Genomic DNA, 22,043 nt, shown 5'->3' on the forward strand with positions numbered 1-22,043 from the left:
GGAATTAGTTCGATATTGCTGCATCTTTTAGTTTCCCTGTCGAAGGTTGAGCGGCGAGGTCGGACGTCGTCGCAGAGGGGACGGAGACGACGGGCGACGCGCTGGAGGCGAACGGGTCTGGTGACCTCGGGGCGACGGTGAGCGGCTGTGCGGCGTAGCATTGGCATCGAGGTTGTATGGTTCGGAAGGCGGGGAACGGCGGTAGCTAGCGGTGTACGACTCAGAAGGCTGGAAACGGCGGTAGCTGTCGGTGTACGACTCAGAAGGCTGGAAACGGCGGTAGCTGTCGACGCGGCTAGCAGTGGCATACCGGGTTCTTAAAGGCGACGACCAATGGTTGTTACTAGGGGTGTGCGAATATTCGAAATTTCGAATATTTTTCTAATAGTGTTTGCTATTCGATTCGATTCGCACTGAAATTTTACTATTCGAACTATTCGAACTTCCCAAAGACAAATGCAGTCAACGTCCGATTGAAAAGTGACCCCTTCAGATTTTCAATATGCTTCACCTCATGACACTCTCGTATTGCGGCAAAGCTGCCTTTCAAGCTCTGTTACGGTCGAACTTAGCCAAGAGACAAAAGTCCGGTTGGAAGTGGTCTCTAGATTTTAACACGCTTCACCTCATCACACCTCCGTATTGCGGCAAAGCTGCCTTTCAAGCGCCGTTACGGTCGAACTTAGGCAAGAGACAGTCAACGTCTGATTGGAAGTGGTCCCTAGATTTCCAATATGCTTCACCTCCTCACACCCCCGTATTGCGGCAAAGCTGCCTTTCCAGGTCCGTTACGGTCGAACTTGGCCAAGAACAGTCAACGTCCGTTTGGAAGTGGTCCCTAGATTTTTCAATATGCTTCATCTCATCACACCCCGAATTGCGGCAAAGCTGCCTTTCAAGCTCCGCTACGGTCGCAAATGTATTAACTCAAAAAAACGCTGGTTCCAATATGGAGATGAAAGATGTGGCAGAGTTAGGGGCTCAATTAATGCTGTTTTGGACCTGAAGTTTGGGTAGGAAGTCCGAAAAATTGGACGCCGAAGCTTTTTAGCATCCAAAATTTCAGATGTTCATATATATCGACGTCTAAGAGGCAGATTTGGAACTCCGGACTAGAAGGGAGCACACCCTTGTCCGCCACACATCAGTTGGGCTTCCACAGAAGTTGAAAGAGGAGGAGAGGCTGAGGAAATGGCATCTCTGCCTATCACGTGTAAAGTGTTGTCGGCAACACTTTGGTTGCACCAAATCATGTACATAAATACAATTCGGCCTCTACATTGCTTCAGTCTTGATAAGAAAGACAACTATGAAATATGACCCCACCAGCGCTTCATCAACCTAGCGAAAAGAAACACTTTCATGTTGCTATCTCACAAGAACATACTTAGGGATTCTCTGCAACTTTTTCTGTAATTTCACTTCGAATTATTCGAAAAATGTTTGAGAAATATTCGAAAATTATTCGAAATTATTCGATTCGAATCGCACTCAATCTTTATTATTCGAATCCGCTTCGCACCCAAAATTTTGCTATTCGCACAGCTCTAGTTGTTACATTATCGTGCGACGTGACCTATGTGACTGCAGTTGAAGCAGATCGGCCGATCATCTGCAGTGCGCCATTCAGCCGGATTACGCGAGCGTGGATAGAACCGTTGTTCCTGGGGTGGCGACCTGTTGCGAGGCAGCGACCTTGAGCAGAAGTCAGTCGTCCGAGACTGAGCAACGGCGCAGACAGAGAAGCCCAAATTGCCGAGTTCCTCCCGCACAATTGACTGGACTAGGGAAACTGTGGGCACCTGCGAATCACCGTGGCCGTTGATGGGAAGAGCAGGTGTAATTGCTTCTATTTCCTGACGGACGATTCGTTTAATTTCGGACGCCGGTGACGACTGCAGACGAGAGGTCAGGCCATCTTCGCACGAGGACGTCGCAGCGGTGTTTGGCAGCCGAGTGAATGACTTCGCAATGCGCCGGCTTTTGGCCTGTTCAAAATGCCGGCATTCCTCAATAATTTCGTCGACGGTCGCACAATTCCGACACAGTAATAGGTTGAACGCGTCGTCCGCTATTCCCTTCAGGACGTGACCAACCTTGTCCGACTCCGACATGTCGCTGTCGACTTTACGACAAAGAGCCAGCACGTCCTGATGTACGATATTGCCACGCCCTCTTCTTCTTTTATTTTGATATGTTCGAGTTTGACCAGCAAGGATGGTTATCAACGCTCGACGCTGGCCCCGAAGCAGTGTTCGAGAAGCTTCACGATTTTGGTAGATCGTTTTGTTAAGATTGCGCGCCGCACGCGAATGTTCCAGCTTTGTCGAGAGATAACGCCGCCACCAGCGATATTGCTGGAAAGTTCCATAGCGCCTGTATAAAAGCCGACGCGTTTGACCGCTTGTCAGTTGATCGACGGACGACGCCCTGTTCGCCGCTATCATTGTACAGCGTGTATTGCTGTAGTTCTGGTTCTCATTTTCCCGGCCACAAGTTCGGCCAAATAAACAGTTTCACTTCGGACCTGCTGACTGCTGTCTTCGTCGACGTCACGACTACGTGACATCTGGTGGAGGTGCTGCTTCTTCCATGATCCGGACGCCCCCGCGAAGCGCTGACCCAAGCCCAAGCCGCGACGAGGACGACGGCAAGGAGAACCCGGATCGTCGAACAAGCCGCAGGCAGGAGGGACTGCCGCCAGAGCACGGGCTCCTTCCCGAAAAAGACAGACAGCCGAAGATCGTCACATCGACCACCGAGACGATGACAGACCCCCTGCCACCTACAACGGTAGTCATGCAACAGCCAAGGGAGCCACCAACTTTCCGTGGATCGTCGTTTGAAGACCCGGAAACCTGGCTTGAAACATACGACCGTGTCGCCGCCTTTAACAACTGGACCAATGAAGACAAGCTGCGTCACGTGTACTTCTACCTCGAAGACGCGGCCAGAACCTGGTTTGAGAATCGGGAGTCCTCACTGCAGACCTGGGATCTTTTCCGCAGCGCATTCCTGCACACGTTCACAAGCGTCGTGCGCAGGGAAAGAGCCGCTTCTTTGCTGGAGACCCGAGTGCAGCTGCCAAACGAAAACGTCACCATCTTCACGGAAGAGATGACTCGACTTTTCCGTCAGGCCGACGCTGCGATGGCGGAAGACAAAAAAGTTCGCCTGCTCATGCGGGGTGTCAAACAAGAACTTTTCGCGGGACTTGTCCGCAACCCGCCAACGACGGTCGCCGAATTCCTCACCGAGGCTACGACTATTGAGAAGACACTGGACATGCGGACGAAACAGTACAACCGCTCGCCGCTGTGTGCAACCTATTCCGAAGTGCACTCACTAGCCACCGACGACTTGCGCGAAACCATCCGAGCGATCGTGCGGGAGGAGTTGCGCAAGCTGTTACCCTCGCCGCAGCCTCAAGTGGATTCGATCGCAGACATTGTCCGCGAGGAAATCAAAGAGTCACTGGGTGTTCCTCAGCCGGCACCGCCGCAGCTTCAAGCAATGAGTTATGCTGCTGCAGCCTTCAGAAGCACAAACAAGAACAGCTCAAAATCCTGCTCTTGCAATACAAGGACTGCTTTTCGTCGTCGTCAAGAATTCGGCAGACTCCCGTGGCAAAACATCGCATCATAACAGAGGAAAGCGCCAGACCACTCCGGCAGAGCCCGTACAGAGTTTCGACGCGAGAACGCGAGGCCGTGAAGAAACAGGTCGACGAAATGCTACGCAACGACATCATCCAGCCGTCGAAGAGTCCGTGGGCATCCCCGGTGGTGCTAGTGAAGAAGAAGGATGGGACTCTACATTTTTGCGTCGATTATCGTCGCCTGAACAAAGTCACAAAGAAGGACGTGTATCCCCTTCCCCGGATAGATGACACCCTGGATCGATTACACAACGCAAAGTACTTTTCGTCGATGGACCTCAAGACCGGTTACTGGCAAATAGAGGTTGACGAGAGAGAGCGAGAAAAGACTGCTTTTATAACACCAGACGGCCTGTTCGAGTTCAAGGTCATGCCCTTTGGTCTTTGCTCGGCACCTGCGACTTTTCAACGGGTTATGGATACAGTACTGGCCGGCTTGAAGTGGCAGACGTGTCTCTTGTACTTGGACGACGTCGTTGTGTTTTCCTCAAACTTCGACGAACACCTTCGGCGCCTTGAAGTTGTACTTCAAGCAATCAAGACCTCCGGACTCACCTTGAAGCCTGAAAAGTGCCGCTTCGCGTACGAGGAGCTCTTGTTCTTGGGTCACGTGATCAGCAAGGATGGTGTTCGCCCGGACCCGCGGAAAACAGCTGCCATCGCTGACTTCCCGACGCCCACCGACAAGAAAGCCGTACGCCGTTTTCTCGGCTTGTGCGCCTATTACAGACGTTTCGTCAAGGAATTTTCACGGATCGCCGAGCCGCTGACGCAACTCACGAAGGCCGACGTTGAATTCAGGTGGGAAACGTCGCAAGTTCAAGCATTTCAAGAACTGAAACGACGCCTGCAGACGCCTCCCATACTTGCGCATTTCGACGAATACGCCGATACGGAAATCCACACCGACGCAAGCAGCGTAGGACTCGGCGTCGTCCTTGTGCAAAAGACCGACGGATTCGAAATGGTCATCAGTTATGCTAGCCGGTCACTATCAAAGGCAGAAATCAACTACTCCACAACAGAAAAGGAGTGCCTGGCCATCATCTGGGCTACATCGAAGTTTCGCCCCTACCTCTACGGCCGACCCTTCAAAGTTGTGAGCGACCACCACGCCTTGTGTTGGCTAGCTAACTTGAAGGACCCTTCAGGTCGCCTCGCACGGTGGAGCCTACGACTTCAAGAATTTGACATAACCGTCGTTTACAAGTCCAGAAGAAAACACTCCGACGCTGACTGCCTGTCCCGCGCCCCCGTCGACCCACCGCCGCAGGACGACATGGAGGATGACTGCTTCTTGGGAACCATAAGTGCCGAAGACTTCGCCGAACGACAGCGAGCGGACCCAGAACTCAGGGGCCTTGTGGAATACCTCGAGGGCAGGACCACCGTTGTTCCCAAGGTATTCACGAGAGGACTGACGTCGTTTTTCTTGCGCAACGGTGTTCTCCTTAAGAAGAACTTCTCGCCGCTTCGAGCCGATTCCCTTCTCGTAGTGCCCTCGACATTGCGACCAGAGGTCCTCCAGGCTCTACATGACGACCCGACGTCTGGACACCTGGGTGTTTCTCGCACACTCGCAAGAATACAGGAAAAGTACTACTGGCCGCGCCTTGTCGCCGACGTAACTCGCTACGTCAAGACCTGCCGGGACTGTCAGCGACGCAAGACACCGCCGACTAGGCCAGTCGGACTTCTGCATCCTATCGAGCCACCTCGACGGCCGTTCCAGCAAATTGGGATGGACTTACTGGGGCCGTTCCCGACGTCCAATACTGGAAACAAATGGATCGTCGTAGCTACCGACTACCTCACCCGCTACGCCGAGACAAGGGCCCTACCCAGAGGCAGTGCCGCCGAGGTAGCGAAGTTCTTCGTTGAGAACATCCTCCTGCGTCATGGCGCCCCAGAGGTCCTCATCACCGACAGAGGTACGGCGTTTACTGCTGACCTAACTCAGGCAATATTGAGATACAGCCAAACAAGCCACCGCCGGACCACAGCGTACCACCCACAGACCAATGGCCTCACCGAGCGGCTAAACAAGACCATTGCCGACATGCTGGCCATGTATGTCGACGTCGAACACAAGACGTGGGATGCCATCCTTCCGTATGTGACCTTCGCATACAACACGGCCATGCAAGAAACGATGCAAATGACACCGTACAAGCTGGTCTACGGAAGGAGCCCGGCAACGACGCTCGACGCAATGCTACCAACTGCCACTGACGAAGACGACCTCGACGTTGCCGCCTATTTGCAACGCGCCGAAGAAGCTCGACAGCTCGCCCGCCTGCGCATCAAGAACCAGCAGAGGGTCGACAGCCGTCACTATAATCTTCGACGACGCCACATGGAGTACAAACCCGGTGACCGTGTGTGGGTCTGGACGCCGATACGCCGACGTGGGCTCAGTTAAAAACTTCTTCGGCGACACTTCGGGCCATACAAGGTGCTTCGACGTCACGGCGCTCTTGACTACGAGGTCGTCCCGGACGGCATTACGAACTCCCAGCGACGCCGCGCACGACCTGAAGTCGTCCATGTCGTGCGCCTTAAGCCGTTTTTTGCGCGTTAGCGAACCTGGGGACTCTACTTTTTCCTTTGTTATTGTAATTTATTTGTGTATGCACTTGTTTTTTCCTTTCCATGTTCTGTTGCAAGCATCGGGACGATGCTTTTTCAGAGGGGGGCAATGCCACGCCCTCTTCTTCTTTTATTTTGATATGTTCGAGTTTGACCAGCAAGGACGGTTATCAACGCTCGACGCTGGCCCCGAAGCAGTGTTCGAGAAGCTTCACGATTTTGGTAGATCGTTTTGTTAAGATTGCGCGCCGCACGCGAATGTTCCAGCTTTGTCGAGAGATAACGCCGCCACCAGCGATATTGCTGGAAAGTTCCATAGCGCCTGTATAAAAGCCGACGCGTTTGACCGCTTGTCAGTTGATCGACGGGCGACGCCCTGTTTGCCGCTATCATTGTACAGCGTGTATTGCTGTAGTTCTGGTTCTCATTTTCCCGGCCACAAGTTCGGCCAAATAAACAGTTTCACCTCGGACCTGCTGACTGCTGTCTTCGTCGACGTCACGACTACGTGACAATATGTACGGTTCGGTGGTCGTCTGAGCACGGATGGATAGCTCTTTCTTTGCGGCTGCCTTTCGACCCATAGGCTTCCCAAATAAGTCGCAAAGTTTTCGCTTAAAAGTGTCCCAACTTCCGATCTCCTCCTCGGGGTTCTCGTACCATACCTTTGCCGTGCCTTTTAGGTAAAAGAGCACGTTGGCCAGCATGAGAGTCGGGTCATATCGATTGATAGCACTGGTACGTTCATAGTCAGCTATTCAATCTTCAACGTCGACTTCATCTGTACCGCAGAACGTCCCAGGGTTCTTCAGATGCGTCAGCACGTACGTTGGCGGCGTTGTGGCCGGTGCAGGCGTTGCCGTGGCCTGTGCAGGCGTTGTCGTAGCCGATGCAGGGGTGGTGACGGCATCGGTCTCGTTTTCCATCATGGAAACTCCGAGTCGACGACCACTGCGGACTCCGTTGTACAGTGGTTCTTCTACCCCGCAGCTCCACCAAATGTCACGGGAATCAGGAATACACTGAAGAGACAGAAGCGGGTATATTACAATATTTACAAGTAGATGTGCCACCGAATGGCTGCCAGCATCTCGCGCCGCATTCCAGCTTCTTCTTTGTCTCTTCGTCCCTGGGTTGTCTCCAACGGCGTGCTTGTGCAGAATGCCTCGTAACAATATATTGTGTAATTTAATATAAAACTTTCAAAGAATTTACTGTATTTTCCATGCAAATTTCAGTGCACAAGTTGGACTCACGGCACTGCTTCACGATAATTAGGGGTGTACGAATATTCGAAATTTTGAATATTTTTCAAATAGTGTTTGCTATTCGATTCGATTCACACTGGAATTTCACTATTCGAACTATTCGAACTTCCCGAAAACAAATACAGTCAACGTCCGATTAAAAGTGACCCCTTCAGATTTTCAATATGCTTCACCTCACTACACTTTCGTATTGCGGCAAAGCTGCCTTTTAAGCTCTGTTATGGTCGAACTTTGTCAAGAGACAGTCAACGTCCGATTGGAAGTGGTCCCTAGATTTTCAGTATGCTTCACCTCATCACACCCCAGTATTGCGACAAAGCTGCCTTTCAAGCTCCGTTACGGTCGAACTTTGGCAAGACACATGATGATGACAAACTTTATTTATGTACAGGCAAAGCTCCTGTGGATTGCTCCGAAGGGGCCTTGCTGATAATCGGGCCCTTAGTCCGGGGCTCCACTGGCTCTTGCCATCCGCTCTGCTCTCTGAACGAGCCTGATCTGGTTGTCGAGGGCCGGGCTGGACAGCAGTTCCTCCCAAAGATCACACGAGGTGTTCATGTTGTGGTGTTCGAGGTTGTGTAGTGTGCACTCCCACGTAATGTGGTACAGGGTTGGTGTGGCCCCGCACTATGGGCATTCATCCCCGTAAAATGTGGGGTGCATGCGGTGTAGTGTGTGTAGGTTTTTGTAGGTTCCAGTTTGGAGCCATGCAGTGGCCTCCTTTGTCGCAAGCTTTTGATGAGGTGGTGGATATTGTAGGCCTTGCCCTCTGTGGTAATTCAGTATTGTGGCATACTGGAAGTCAACTGGCTCCGGGTCCGCTGCAGTCGACATAAGGTGTGCTCGGTTGTATATGAAGCCTCGAGCTGCCCGGTCGGCGTGCAGGTTACCCGTGATGCCAGAGTGCCCTGGTATCCATATGACAGTCTGTATGTAGAAGTCGTCCTTACCTTCCCTTGGTATTTGTGCAAGGACATGTGCAGCAGGCACACCAATTCTGCCCTACAGGAAGTTCCTGCAGGCCTGCTGGGAGTCCGTTAGTATTGTCAGCGGCTTGTTTGCATGTAGGCCTTCACGGATGGCAAGTGCGATGGCCAGCTCTTCGGCTTCTGTGATCTTGCAAGGGCGGACTGATGCTCCAGAGGTTATGTGGCCTCGGTGGTCGCATACCACTGCCACTGCTCCTTTAGTCGTCGTCCCATACATGGCGGCGTCCGTAAAACGAGCTGTAGTTTGGAATCGATAGGTTTTCTAGAAGTATTGGGCTATTGCTCTCCTGCTGCCGTGTAGGTTGGGGTCCATGTTGCGTGGGATTGGAGCAACGTGATAGCCCTCCCGGACATGACGAGGTATCTCGCAGGTTTCCTGGGCTCTCATTGTCGAGGCTTGGAATCCTAGGGTTTGTAGGACCTGCTGGCCCGTGCGAGTACGCTCAAGTCTCTGTTGTTGTGAGACGTGAAAGGCTTCAACAAGTTCGCTGAGGGTGTTATAAAGACCCAGTGCCATCAATTTCTCAGTGGTTGTACTCATCGGCAGCCGGAGAGCAGTCTTGAATGCCATTCTCAAGAGGGTGTCCTCAAGAGAGTCAACGTCCGATTGGAAGTGGTCCCTAAATTTTCAATATGCTTCACCTCATCACACCCCAGTGATGCGGTAAAGTTGCCTTTCAAGCTCCGCTACGGTCACAAATGTATTAACTCAAGAAAACGCTGGTTCCAACATGGAGATGAAAGATGTGGCAGAGTTGGGGGCCCAATTAATGCTGTTTTGGGCCTGAAGTTTGGGCAGAAAGTCCGAAAAATCGTACGCCGAAGCTTTTTGTCATCCAAATTTTCAGATGTTCTTATATATCGACGTCCACGAGGCAGATTTGGAGCTCCGCACTTGAAGGGAGCACACCCTTGTCCGCCACATCAATTGGGTTTCCACAGAAGTTGAAAGAGGAGGAGAGGCTGAGGAAATGGCATCTTTGCCTATCACGTGTAAAGTGTTGTCGGCAACACTTTGGTTGTAGCAAATCATGTACATAAATAGAATTCGGTCTCTACATTGCCTCATTCTTAATAAGACAATTATGAAACACCACCCCGCCAGTGCTTCATCAACCTAGCGAAAAGAAACACTTTCATGTTGCTATCTCATAAGAATATGCTTAGGAATCCTCTCTAACTTTTTTTTTTCTGCAATTCTGCTTCGAAGTATGCGAAAAATATTCTAGAAATATTAGAGAAATATTAAAAAAATATTCGATTCGATTTGCACTCGCACTTCAATATTCGAATTCGCTTCGCACCCAGAATTTTGCTATTCACACAGCTCTAACGATAATGCAGCAAATGCGCCTTCATGGCAATGTTTCTTTTTTTTTTCTTAATCTTAAGTTTCTGGGGTGGGTAGCTGGAGATGCTGATTATATGCAGGGGCAGATTATACGTGAGAAAATATGGTATCAATGTAAACAGCCTCCCAACATCTTTTACCTAGCTGTGCGTACTCACCGGGTACTGGAAGCCTCTAGAACACCTTGGCCCTGATGTCGGCCTTGTTCTTCGATATTGGCTCAGCACGCTTGGGATTCTGTATGCAGCGGAGACATGAGGAGTGTTTTCTCCACGTTCAACTGCTATCTCTAGGTTTGTGGTGGACAATAGGTTCTTCCATTTTAGGGCAGCCATAGCGTTAACAACGGGAGCGGAGAATCGTGGAGGAGAGAATGGTGGCCGCGCATGGTGGACTACAATCAGTCATGGGAGAAAGAACATAGTGGCAAGCAGTACTTTCTACTCTCTTTGCCTGGCGCCCTCCTAATCGCACCACCTACTATCCCAAATGTATGCGGGAAAGCCCACTTCCGCAAGGGAAAGCCAACTTCTTGTGGCGTTTCATGCTGCCCGATGTTCGATGTATGTAGTGTTCCGGCTATTTTTGTTCGATGTAGCCGTATATTTTTCTATGCATTGACGTTAAAGCATCGTATTGTTCAAAAGTAGTGCGGTATAAAGGTTAATTTGATTTATCCGAATTTGAAATAGTCGGGTGAGACTGTTAGCAACCATGCCTAACCAAGATTTTGGTCCTATTGTGAAAGTGATCATTTAAGAAGTACAAAACTGATTGTATAAACTATAGAAGTTTAGAAGAAACTAAGAAGTATAAACTGATTGTTCTAACTATAGAAGTTTCGTGGGCATATTCATGAGGAAGGTGAAAATATCAAATTTCTCGCACTTATATAAATAGAATGTGAATACCTTTGAATATTGAGCAATCAATCAAAATGGAACACATTTACTTACCACAACTTTTATTTTTACATTTAGAAATGAGAAAGTAATTTTAACAGTATAAACATGCACTAGAAAGTCATTTAAAAAAAATAATCTCATTAATTTAACTTCTGCATGATGCCTTATGCCTGATAACTTAGTAAGACCAAAGTCATTTAAGAAATTGGTGGATCAATCAGACTTTTCCACGGGTCTCTTGCAAGGTGGTGGCTTGAAAGCACTCCAGAACTATTTACTTTTGTCAGTTTTGGAGCTAACCGTATGTGGAAGTGTTTTTTTATCGTTACATTAAGGTTAGCTGAGAGAACTACCATTAATTAAATCAGATATTCAGGAATCAAGTGACCTTCAAGCAGAACCTGGGCGTGTTCAGATAAGTAGTCACAATTTGGTCATGTCCGCCGCGGTGGTATAGCGATTACGGTGCTCGGCTGCTGACCCGAAGGTCGCGGGTTCGATCCCGGCCGCGGCGGTCGCATTTCGATGGAGGCGAAATGGTAGAGGCCCGTGTACTTAGATTTAGGTGCACGTTAAAGAACACCAGATGGTCGAAATTTCTGGAGCCCTCCACTACGGCGTCTCTCATAATCATATCGTGGTTTTGGGACGTAAAACCCCAGATATTATTATTATTACGAGGGCGGTCCGATAAGTACTTAGCCTCACCGCGAGAGTGCGACGCTATCGCATGAGACATATACTGACGTTGAGTACACTCTCTTAGAGGGACACGTGCAAAGGTCCAGTCGAATCGGGCTCGCGGTTTTCTTTTGACCGATTGAGGAAGCCGGTGATTTTCGTATATCCATTAAAAATGGAAAAAGAGCAATATCGGTTGGTGATTCGATTCTTGTTTTTGGAAGGGAAATCGCGCAGCGAAATCAAAGAGCGACTGGATGACGTCTACGGTGAGTCTTCTCCTTCGACGGCAACGGTCAAAAATTGGTTCAACGAGTTTAAATGTGGTTGCATGTCGGTTTTTGATGAGCCTCGCCCAGGGGCGCAGCAAACGGCTACCACGGCCGATAACGTGGCAAAAATCCATGACCTCCTATTGGCAGACCGCCGACTGGAGGTGCGCGAGATAGCTGAGACAGTAGGCATCTCAAGAGTCCACGTGGGTCATATCCTGCACGAAATTTTAGGCATGAGAAAGCTGTCGGCGCGATGTGTGCCGCGTTTGCTCACTCCGGACAACAAGCGCGTCCGTGAGACCACTTCAGTGCAGTGTTTGAAGTTGTTTAAGCGTAATCCGAAGGAGTTCCTGCGTCGTTTTGTGACCGTCGACGAAACCTGAATCCACTGGTACACACCAACGACCAAAGAACAGTCGAAACAGTGGACTGCACACGGAGAACCTGCTCCAAAGAAGGCGAAGACTGTCGCTTCAGTCGGAAAGGTGATGGCCACCATTTTCTGGGATTCTCAAGGTGTGATCTCGTCGACTACCTTGAGAAGGGCAAAACGGTGGCAAGAGCCTACTACGCCGAATTACTGGGCCGATTCGACGCCGAAATGCGAAAAAAAAACGGCCACATTTGGTGAAGAAAGAGGTGCTCTTTCACCATGACAATGCGCCAGCTCACACCTGCGCCGTCGTCACGGCCAAGTTGGTTGAACTGGGCTACGAAGTGGTGCCCCATCCAGCGTATTCTCCAGATTTGGTCCCGAGTGATTTCTTCTTGTTTCCCAACTTGAAAAATTCACTCGCCGGACAAAAATTTGAGTCGAACGAAGAAGTTATCGCCGCCACAGAAGCCTATTTTGCAGCTCAGGAGAAAACGCATTTTTCTGACGGGATGAAGAAGTTGGAGGATCGCTGGGTCAAGTGTATAGAGTTGAAAGGGGACTATGTTGAGAAATAAATCGACACCATTCCAAAATTATCGTTCTTCTTTTGAAGGCTAAGTACTTATCGGACCGCCCTCGTATTATTCACAATTTGGTCCTGACCATTTTTGAATTTCAACAAGGTTTTGTATGATATAACATTTCTCTGTACATCAGAAGAGAGTGTTCCTTGAATGCCTTTGTTTCAGTATGAAGATATTTTGATTGAGGCAAAAAATTTTTGAATTAACCGAGCTGGGGCTGACCACTGCTTCAAATTATCCATTCATATTTACATTACAAAATGCAGGACCACATAATTTCTTCAAATTAAGTGGGATTTCAATATAACCGAGTTTGAATTAATGATGTTTTACTGTACAGTCGAACCCGTTTATAACGAACTCGAAAGTGCCGCGGAAACTGGTCGTTATATCAGTAGTTCGTTGTAAATGGACTCGCCCTCAAAAACATGCATTTAGTGACCCAGCCGCTTTTTTTTTCTGGGCATTTTTATTGAAAAGTGCTAACAACTCCTACGGTGAGAAGTTAGGCCTTTTCGCGTTGTGAAGCGAGGCCCGCTGCGTGCACGAGTGAATTAAACCGCCTTTGCAGTGAACCGACACCGTTTCACTGAACCGCGGTACCGCTACGTGGAGCCGATCATCCCTGGCTGGTTGCGTGCAGCGCGTCGCCTACTCGGCTCACGCCATCACTGCCCGGCCGCTTGCATTTGTACGCGCATTTGTGCGCTCTTTGTGCCCTCTTCACTTCGGACCGTGCACGGGTGCAGCGAGCGGCCTGTTCGTTCAACGTGGCGAAGACAAGCATTTTGCAAGCAACGCGCACTACGTCTTCGCAATGCTCTGACGGCCCTGCACGACAGCGCGGCGCGCTTGGGTTGCCGCCTAATGAAACACGCAGTATACGCTCGCTGTATGTGCATCGACGTTTCTTGGTGCCCGTGTCACTCAACAACAGCGAGCTAGTTTCGTTTACACGAAGCGACGCGCACTTTATCTCGCACGGCGCGGCGGCGGCGAACTTTCGAACGGCAATGGCATCGCGCGCTTGTACTGCTTGTACCGCCGTCACCCCGAACAGTTTACGCCACACGTGCAGCCGAGCCGATAGCTGCAGATGAGTGTGACAAGGTTGTCGGCGATAAATCATAATAGCACGTTCATCGCCGGCCGCCACATCGCCTTCGCTCTCTTCTGATGCTTATCCGTGAAGGAATCGGCGCAATCGCGCGGAAGTCATAATCATTGATCGGCCGGTCTCTGCCGTTACCGAAAAGATGAAAGGCATTTTGCGGCACATTGTGACGTCGACGCACTTGCAGTGAACATTTAAGCGCCGAAAAGTTATCGCGGTCATCGCTTCTTGCGTTCCAAGGCATAGGTTCATCGTAGGCGGTCGTAGCTGCAGAGAACGGCGCCAGGATAGGTTGCCGTGCGAAAGCTGACTGCAAGGCTTCATGCTGCCTACTATTTCTTTGTTTCTTTTTTTTTTTAATTCCCCACTGCCATTCTGCCATTGAAGAAACGACTGGAAAGCGAGCAACCTCGCTCGTAGCGTCCGAAAGCAGCGCGTGCGGTGCTCGCCGAGCTCCGGTATCTTCGTCACGAGTAAACGGGACCGCGGCACGCGGGAGCGCGCGCCTCTCATGCTTTAGAAGGCCTACTTTAACTTTTTTTTCGCTTTGTATATGCCATATTTTTACCGCGACCGTGTCTGAAGTGTTCGTTGTAAAAGTAGGAGGCTTTGAAAAATGTTCGCTCTATGTGGACGCAATTTCAATGGGTAGCATAGGAAAATCGTAAGTGCACCGAAATATGGCCGTTATAACTGATAGATCGTTATATCTGGGATCGTTATAAGTGGGTTCGACTGTATTATGTTTGTAAACGTGACTCCCTGCCCGACATGATGCCTGTACAGGATTTTTTCCCAAAGCAGTTTCAAGCACTGGCGTGGCTCTGTGGTAGAACACTTGACAGCCATGCGGAATGTCTGGGTTCGATTCTGGCTTCTACACCGTTTTTTAAGGTCACGCTTGGGAGGTCATGTGAGTTTCTGTATCGCATGCCACATTTTTCAAGGCCAGTGTCTGATGAGGCATTCAAGGCTTTTGCCTTAGTAAGTTTGAATTTATGAGGTCATATAACTGTTTTACTGCGCTATAAGGAGCTATGGTGCAGGGCTTTAGAATATAGCACCACTTCGTTCGCAATGAGCGCAAAAATTTAAAAAAGCTATGCCCAAAATTTATAATTACTAAAAGGCATGGCCATATTGTATGCAAGCATTCCAGGGTCCAGACTTTCTTGTGTATAGTATATTGCTTATACGTATTCCTGGTTTCAGGGTGATCGAGGAACAGCAAATGTCTCTCTTCTGGGCTGCTTGGGTGCTCTACAGATCTCCTGCCAGCGCTTTGCTCTGAACCCAAATGCAAGCCTCCAGGCACAACTTGTGCAGCCCTTCTATCTTGAGGAATTACAGAAGTTTCTTCAGGAAGATTCATACCGGTATGCATTTTCCTACAAACAACTGTTGTGGAATCATCGTCTGGGGCAAGCAGATTGATGTGGACTCATTTGCAAATTTTTCTGGCCATGCTAATGTGTATAATTACGTTGCGTAAATTTATTTGTGTAAGCCTAGCTAATAAAAATCCACAAGCTAGATTGCTTAAGCATTCCTACTTTGAATTTTGAAGTTCAATCTTCATCCAAATGTTAAACTTTTTTCATGAAACCTGGGCATGATGACCCTCAGAGTGTTTTTGTAAGTTTGAATACATCCTCAATTTGTAACACTTTAAAGGCCATACCAGTAAGTGCACTTTTTTGGTGCTTAATAGTGTGACAAGTTCCTTTTATAGTTCGAAAATTTGGAATACTTTGATAATGTTACTTTTAGAATTCTTCAGTAACTTGCTGTTTACTGGTACTTTTTGTTTTAGGGGCGAAGCTCCTTATGCAGTGGGTCTGTCCATCCTCCGTGTGTAGCGTTGTAGGAGCCACCTCTAGCTCGTGAGAAGCGCGCGTTCTGGTATGCAGTAGAAGAAGAGGACGTTGACGAGTGAGACTCTCGTGCGTGCTCGCCTGTGTGGCATTCATTCTTCTTTACTGCGCGCGTTCTGGTATGCAGTAGAAGAAGACAACATTTCAGAAGTAACGCGCAATGAGGCTCCCTCTTGGCACGCTTTCTCTTTAGCTCGGAGTCGCCAGATGGAAGACAAGGCTGCGGAACGGAGAGCACGGAAGGCTGCGGCAGCGCACGCTTGCAGACAGAATCCTGAGGTGAGAGCCCGCGAGGCCGAAGCTGCTCGACAAGCTGCACGGCTGCGGCGAGAAGACCTCGCCGTTCGAATCCGCGAGACCGAAGCTGCTCGACAAGCTGCACGGCTGCAGTGCGAAGACCCCGCCGTTCGAGCCCGCGAGGCCGAAGCTGCACGGCTGTGGCGCGAATCGGATCTTCAAAATGTGAAGGACCGTGAAGCGGTGAGAAAGCGCGCGTACCGGCAGGCAGAGCCCGAGGCTGTGCGAGCACGTGAAATGGCTGCAAAACGCATCAGGCGGGCTCTGCCCGAAGGCACCGACGCGCGCTTCCAGCGGGACTTCCTTGATAACAGTTTCGGCCATAGTTGCGGTGTGTGCAACAGATTGTGGTTCTCAAATAATCTAGTCACGATATCTTCCATCAAGAAGGACCACGCTCGCGCCAATGCCATCGCCGTGCTGCAGCGCGAGTTCGCTTCGCCCCACTCATCATCATTCACCACGTGGATATGCTGTGATCTTTTTTTTATTGTCTTTTAATGCACAAGAGCTCATTTAATTTGAATGTCCTCGCACTAGTTGGGTTTTTCATCGCAGTAAAATTTGCAGGTTGTCTTTACCATAACTCTAGATATGTTATAATTGTCAGGAATGATACGAGCAACCCAAAAGCTATTGCATATGCTGTGAAATGCAAATGTTGTAGACTGTGTTAAGCAGCTTTTGACTGGCTTTTTGACTGGCTTTTTTCAATATTGCTTGTTCGTTTAGCCAACTCTAGGTATTTTTAAAAGTATATAGTCCATCCCTTAAGCTGGTTGCAGCACTGTGGAGGCTACGGGGCTGCTTAGCTAATAGGAAGAGCGAAAATCCCTCACGATGTATTTATCCGCGTCATGTGGTCTCCTTGGCATCCCCATAGTGCCTGCACTTACGCATTGGGTAAGTAAAGCGAGCACACAGCAGCAACCAATGCTGTTAGCATTGGGCAGCAGTGGCAGTGCCAGAAAAAAAAATTAGTGCAGCTTGCACTAAGTCGCGCAAGGCTGGGTCACAGCAGAGCTGGTAGGCACCTAGCTGGTCCTGGCTTGGCTAGGCTTTTACCCTCTCACATCTCTCTTTCCCACCCCTTGCTATACTATACTATACATGGCGACTAGCGTGTATGTGCCACAGAAATTGGTCAAATCCTACTATGCCTGAGAAATGTACGTATATTACATGTTCTGGGAGCGAAGCAGAAGAGGAAACAGAGGACGACATTGAAGAAGAGCGGGTGCCAGTTCATGATGATAATTTTCTATCTACGACGCACGGCCAACCTCGAGCATAACAGCTCTGCTGTAAAAAACATGGCGGCACCGATCAAAGCAGGTTCCTTCCGCCTCGAGTAAATAAAGTTGTCATGCACTGTTTGGTCCATGAGTTCTTAACCAGTGCTTGTGTTCGCATTGAATTTGCGTCCTTATGATTCAACAGCAATCTACTTGTGAAAATTTTGCACTGTTTCCAAGATTAATTCTCAAATTCTCAGGGACAAGGCTTAGCAGGCGTGGTTGAACAAACAGCTGATCTCCATAATAAGGACAAAACATACCTGATACTTTGTCCTCAGTGTGAGATGACACCAAACAATAGCTTCCACCGTTTATTTATTGCTGCCGGGACAGTGGGAAAGTAACAGGCGTGAGTTCAGATTGAAGCAGGCAGTCCCGTCTGCATGGGCGCTGCAATGTTGCTTCACTAGCACTATTACCGGTGTTTACCAATACAGTAATTAAAGACATATGGCGCACATGCGAATAGTGATTAGCGTATCACGTATTGCTGTGACATAGCATGTGCCAAACAAATGCAGTTGTCTTAACCTTACCTGTTATAATGTCATTACAAAAGGAACTATGTTCTGCTGCACAAGCATGTGTCTTGCGTACAGCTTGTAGCTTCCACCCTGCTGCAAGCAGCTTGTGAGATGGAGTATAGATACAAAGAGAATTCTTTGTGCATAGGAGTAGAACTTCTAAGCAGGTTCTTTGGATGAAGTATTTTGTTTTGTTTTTGCTTATTTTTGGAAAACATGCCATGCTGCATAGCTGGGCATGTTAAGAAAGTATTCAGCTTCTTTTTTTTTGTTTTTTTTTTTCATGTGGTCACACTGTTGCTTGACTACATTGCTAATTACAGTAGACTCTTGATAATTCAAACTTTTGGTTAATTCAAACAGATTAAAAATTTTTGGTCGGCCCACTATGTTTCCAGTGCATTTTAAAGTCGCTTTATTCAAACTGCTCCACTGCATAAATTTAGTTAATTTCTATTTTTTGCTTGTCCATGCCTAAAATATCTGCTGCCTTTGCCACTTATAGCTTAACATTCGCATTTTTATGTCACTAACAGTCGCAAATAAAGCTGATTGCCTAACTACAAATCGGCCAAACTAGCCAAACTGTGCGCACCAACAATCGCATGTTGATTGAGAAAGAAAGAAAGGGGAAAAAACCCGAGATGGTCTGGCCTTAATCTAATGTGCACCGACGCTTCTTAAAGGGGCCCTGCAACACTTTTCCAAATAATCATTGAATGGCTTTATAAAAAGAATTTATTGCCTCATGAATTGACTGCAGCAAAAATTTTTACAATCCGTCAAGTACGCACGGAGTTCCAGGGATTTGTTGCATGCTTCAAGCGCTTTCTCTCTCTCTCCTTTCGTACCAGCGAGCGCACTGAAAGCTATGCAGGGAGTGAGATGACGAGGGGGCAAGAAGATGCATCCGTTTGTCAGCATGCTTCGTGACCTTGAGCCAACGTTTTTAGATTACTTCAGTTGGCAAAGACCGCGGCCTTCCAGTGGCGCGGGGCGGCTCGCCGCGATCGCCAACCAGGCGGGGGCGCTGCGGTCGCGTTAGGATTGGTCTCGGCGCGTCGTCCGCTAATGCGCTGCTGATTCAAAGGGGCCGACAAGCGACTGCAACAGGGGTTAACTCGATGTGGTGGTCACTCTCATTTCACTTGGCTTGAGTGAAATGCGCGTTTTAGTTGTATCTCAGCATTATAACAAGAAACAGCACGTAAGACAGGGCATGAAAAAGTAAGTTAAAGATAAGGCAAACACTGCACAATGCGCTTACCTTCATTCTGTTTCCCGTTGTAATCGGCTTTAATTTTTCCCCTGTATATGCGCAAATCATCTCAGGCTCCCGTAATGCTCAATCATATTCCAACCTCACCTGAACATGTATTACGCCAGCTGCTGAAAACCCTACCAAATCAAAAACCAGCAAGAAAGCCAGAAAAACACGTCTTGCCATTTTCATTCGATTTCGTGAAACACAATGCAACACGTACATTTATTTGCAGTGACGTATTTACGGGGTGTGTGTGAGTATTCGAAAATTTCGATATTCAAATGAAACAGTGCCTTCCTCGATTCCATCATCGAATCGAATAACCGTCATTTGTAATGAAGGCCACATCACAGCGCTGTGCCATGTCCACTTTTCGAGCTTCGTCTGTGTTTTTCATGCTGTTAGCCACGATGAATCTGCACCAACTCGCCCTGTATTCCATCCTACTTAATGTCATTTGTAAGCCCGAATATTTTACGAATATTTCAAAATGTCATTTGCAACGGCGTAAGGCAAAAATTGGCGCAAAAGCACGATAACTGACATTCCTGTAGGGCATATTAGAGGCACGCTACCTCGCTTGAGGAGCACGTCTTTTTTAACAAGGAGCATTCGCGCTTTCTGAACAATTATGTGGATACGCCTATACTTAATCCCTCCAGTTGCTTTCCTCGCTCAACTCCTGCCATGAAAGGGCTACAATTTTTAAATATTTTTAGTTGCCTTCATTCACTGACCAAAGAAGGAAAACAAATCACTATTCCAGTGCGTTCCTCCTGCGATAAGCCTACAAATGCTGTGTACCTATGGCATATGCGCCCATTCTAATACGTATCAGTCTTTTTTTACAGCAAAGGTGTAAATGAGTACGGGCGAAAGCTAAATGTTCAACATGAATTTTCGGCAATGTATATACTTTCATGTATTCATGTACCCACTAGCACGGGCCGTGAAGGGCCTGCAGTATATTAAAAAAAAAAGAAAGAAATATGGAATACACTTCTATCTGACATCGTCCTAACCGACCTTTCTTTTTGGGGTTACTTCTCATCTGTTCCGTTTTGATTCCTCTGAGTATAATAAATAAATAAATACTAAACATATGAATACGAGGACGTGAACATCAATTTGTATAATTAATTCGTTCTAAGAATGGCTGTTTCAGATTCGTGACTTATTCAAAAAGTATACCATATTCAATTCTATTCGCTTCTGTCACTATTCTATTGGGCCTCAAAAATCACTATTCGCACATCCCTAATACCATCGGAGAGCTGCTCATGATGACGGAACTGTACGGGAAGCCTTCACATTAGCTTTATTTTTTGCTGATGCGACGTTTAGCACATAGGCTTCTGCAAGCGTCTTTGGCAGCAAAATGCATCCTGAATACTATGTACGAGTGAATCTCTGCAGTAGTGGTACGTGGTCCGCCTCGGTGGTGCAGTGGTTGCTCGACTGCTGACAGGAAGGTCGCGGGTTTGATCCTAGCCGCGGCGGTCGCATTTCGATGGATGTCCGGATACTTTTTTGTATCCGATCTCGCGTAACTCTACAAAACGTTGATGTAAGAGATTACGGCCGCTCCAGGGAAAGATGCTTTTTCTGCACAGTGTCTTCGCATTGAGAGCGCAGCACGTAGCAGGATATACGAGCCGCCCGCTGATGGCTGCCGAGATAGCGTGCGCGCCAGCGATCGCGACCGCAGCCTTAGAATCAAAGTTCAAAGTTGCTACTCGAGCGACAGCCCCCCCCCCCCGCCCCCCTCTCGCGTCTTTTCATGCTCATTCAAGACGGGCGGGACATTTCCTCTGTGCTTCGATGGCAGGCTTCCCGAGCGGAGTGGTGTTATCACATGTGCCCTCCGAGCGACAGGGATGGGCTGGCTCGTTTGATATCTGCTTCTGCCACGTTCGTCGCCCGCATTCGCGCTCTTTAGCCGCGGTAGAACATACTATGCACAGAGATATGTTATCAATTTGGATTTTATACGGGAGATAATGGCAAAAACTCGTCGAGAGTGTCCATATAGTTGCTATCGCAATAGAAAAGGACAGTAGTTTTCAAATTTCCTGATGCTTGTTTTATTGCGTGCAGAATGCTTTTTAAGCCACTTTTGCCGCAGTACACTTGTGTCCTGCGGAAAAGCATACTGAGATTTAGAAGGGGCTATTAGTACTAGCTATCAAGGACACAGCGCATTTTGTTCCTTAATTACTCATTCATGTACGCGCCGTGTAATTACGAGTACTAGTATGATCGCTGACGTCTAAAAAATTATTGGCAATCATTTGGAGCTGCTGTGTATGGCGTTTCTGCGGTCTTGAGGCACAGTAGACAAAAGCGTATGCCAGTTTTCTTTTTTCGCTACCCCCACTTGCTCCTGCTTTACGAATCTCCCATGTTTCCAGGTTGCCAGGTTTGCAGGTCCACATTAGCATTTCCAATGCCTGTCGAATTATTTGACAGGTCCTGCAAATGCTAATGTGGACTTAGTCATTGTTCGCACTGTAGGGTGGCTCAACACACCGCTTTTATTGAAATAGCAGTGTTCACGTGCACTGTGCATGAATTAGCTGATGTTGAATGGTTTTTACATATTTTTGTTTTCTTTTCTAAAAATAAGCCTTCTTTGTTATACTGCTCCAAATTTGGGATTTTGGGCTAAAAAATTTAGTTTTTTTCGTACCCGGCTCCGAATTTGGATTTTTGTGCTCCAAAAGCAACATTTGCTGCTCCAAAAATTTCTCCAAATCCTATTTCGGCTGTTGCATCCCTGCTATTCTCGTAAAAAAACAAAAAGAAATATACAAAAAGTGCACGAGTGCACCCGTGTCTCACGAAAATCAGGAAATGCTTCACCGCAATGCACGAGCAGCGAAGCAGTACGTCGGTTCACTTTTTTTTTTCCGTATTTTAATAAACACATTGCGTAGAACATTTATTGTTTTATACTATTCCTGGGTCATTTATCTTCAAATTGTATATTCTGAATT

At 48.2% G+C, this 22,043-nt stretch overlaps 1 protein-coding gene across 4 annotated transcripts in view; it reads left to right on the forward strand.

The window, feature by feature from the left end:
- LOC119404923 (ras-specific guanine nucleotide-releasing factor RalGPS1) overlaps positions 1-22,043 on the forward strand; it is a 77,912-nt gene that overhangs the window by 16,881 nt on the left and 38,988 nt on the right. For all 4 annotated transcript variants that reach the window (XM_037671639.2, XM_049418556.1, XM_037671620.2 and 1 more), the window contains exon 7: positions 15,003-15,166. In XM_037671639.2, coding sequence (XP_037527567.1) covers positions 15,003-15,166 — 164 coding nt within the window. The remainder of the gene's footprint in view (positions 1-15,002; positions 15,167-22,043) is intronic.

This window comes from Rhipicephalus sanguineus, chromosome 1, assembly GCF_013339695.2.
Source record: "Rhipicephalus sanguineus isolate Rsan-2018 chromosome 1, BIME_Rsan_1.4, whole genome shotgun sequence".
NCBI classification, from domain to species: Eukaryota; Metazoa; Arthropoda; class Arachnida; order Ixodida; family Ixodidae; genus Rhipicephalus; species Rhipicephalus sanguineus.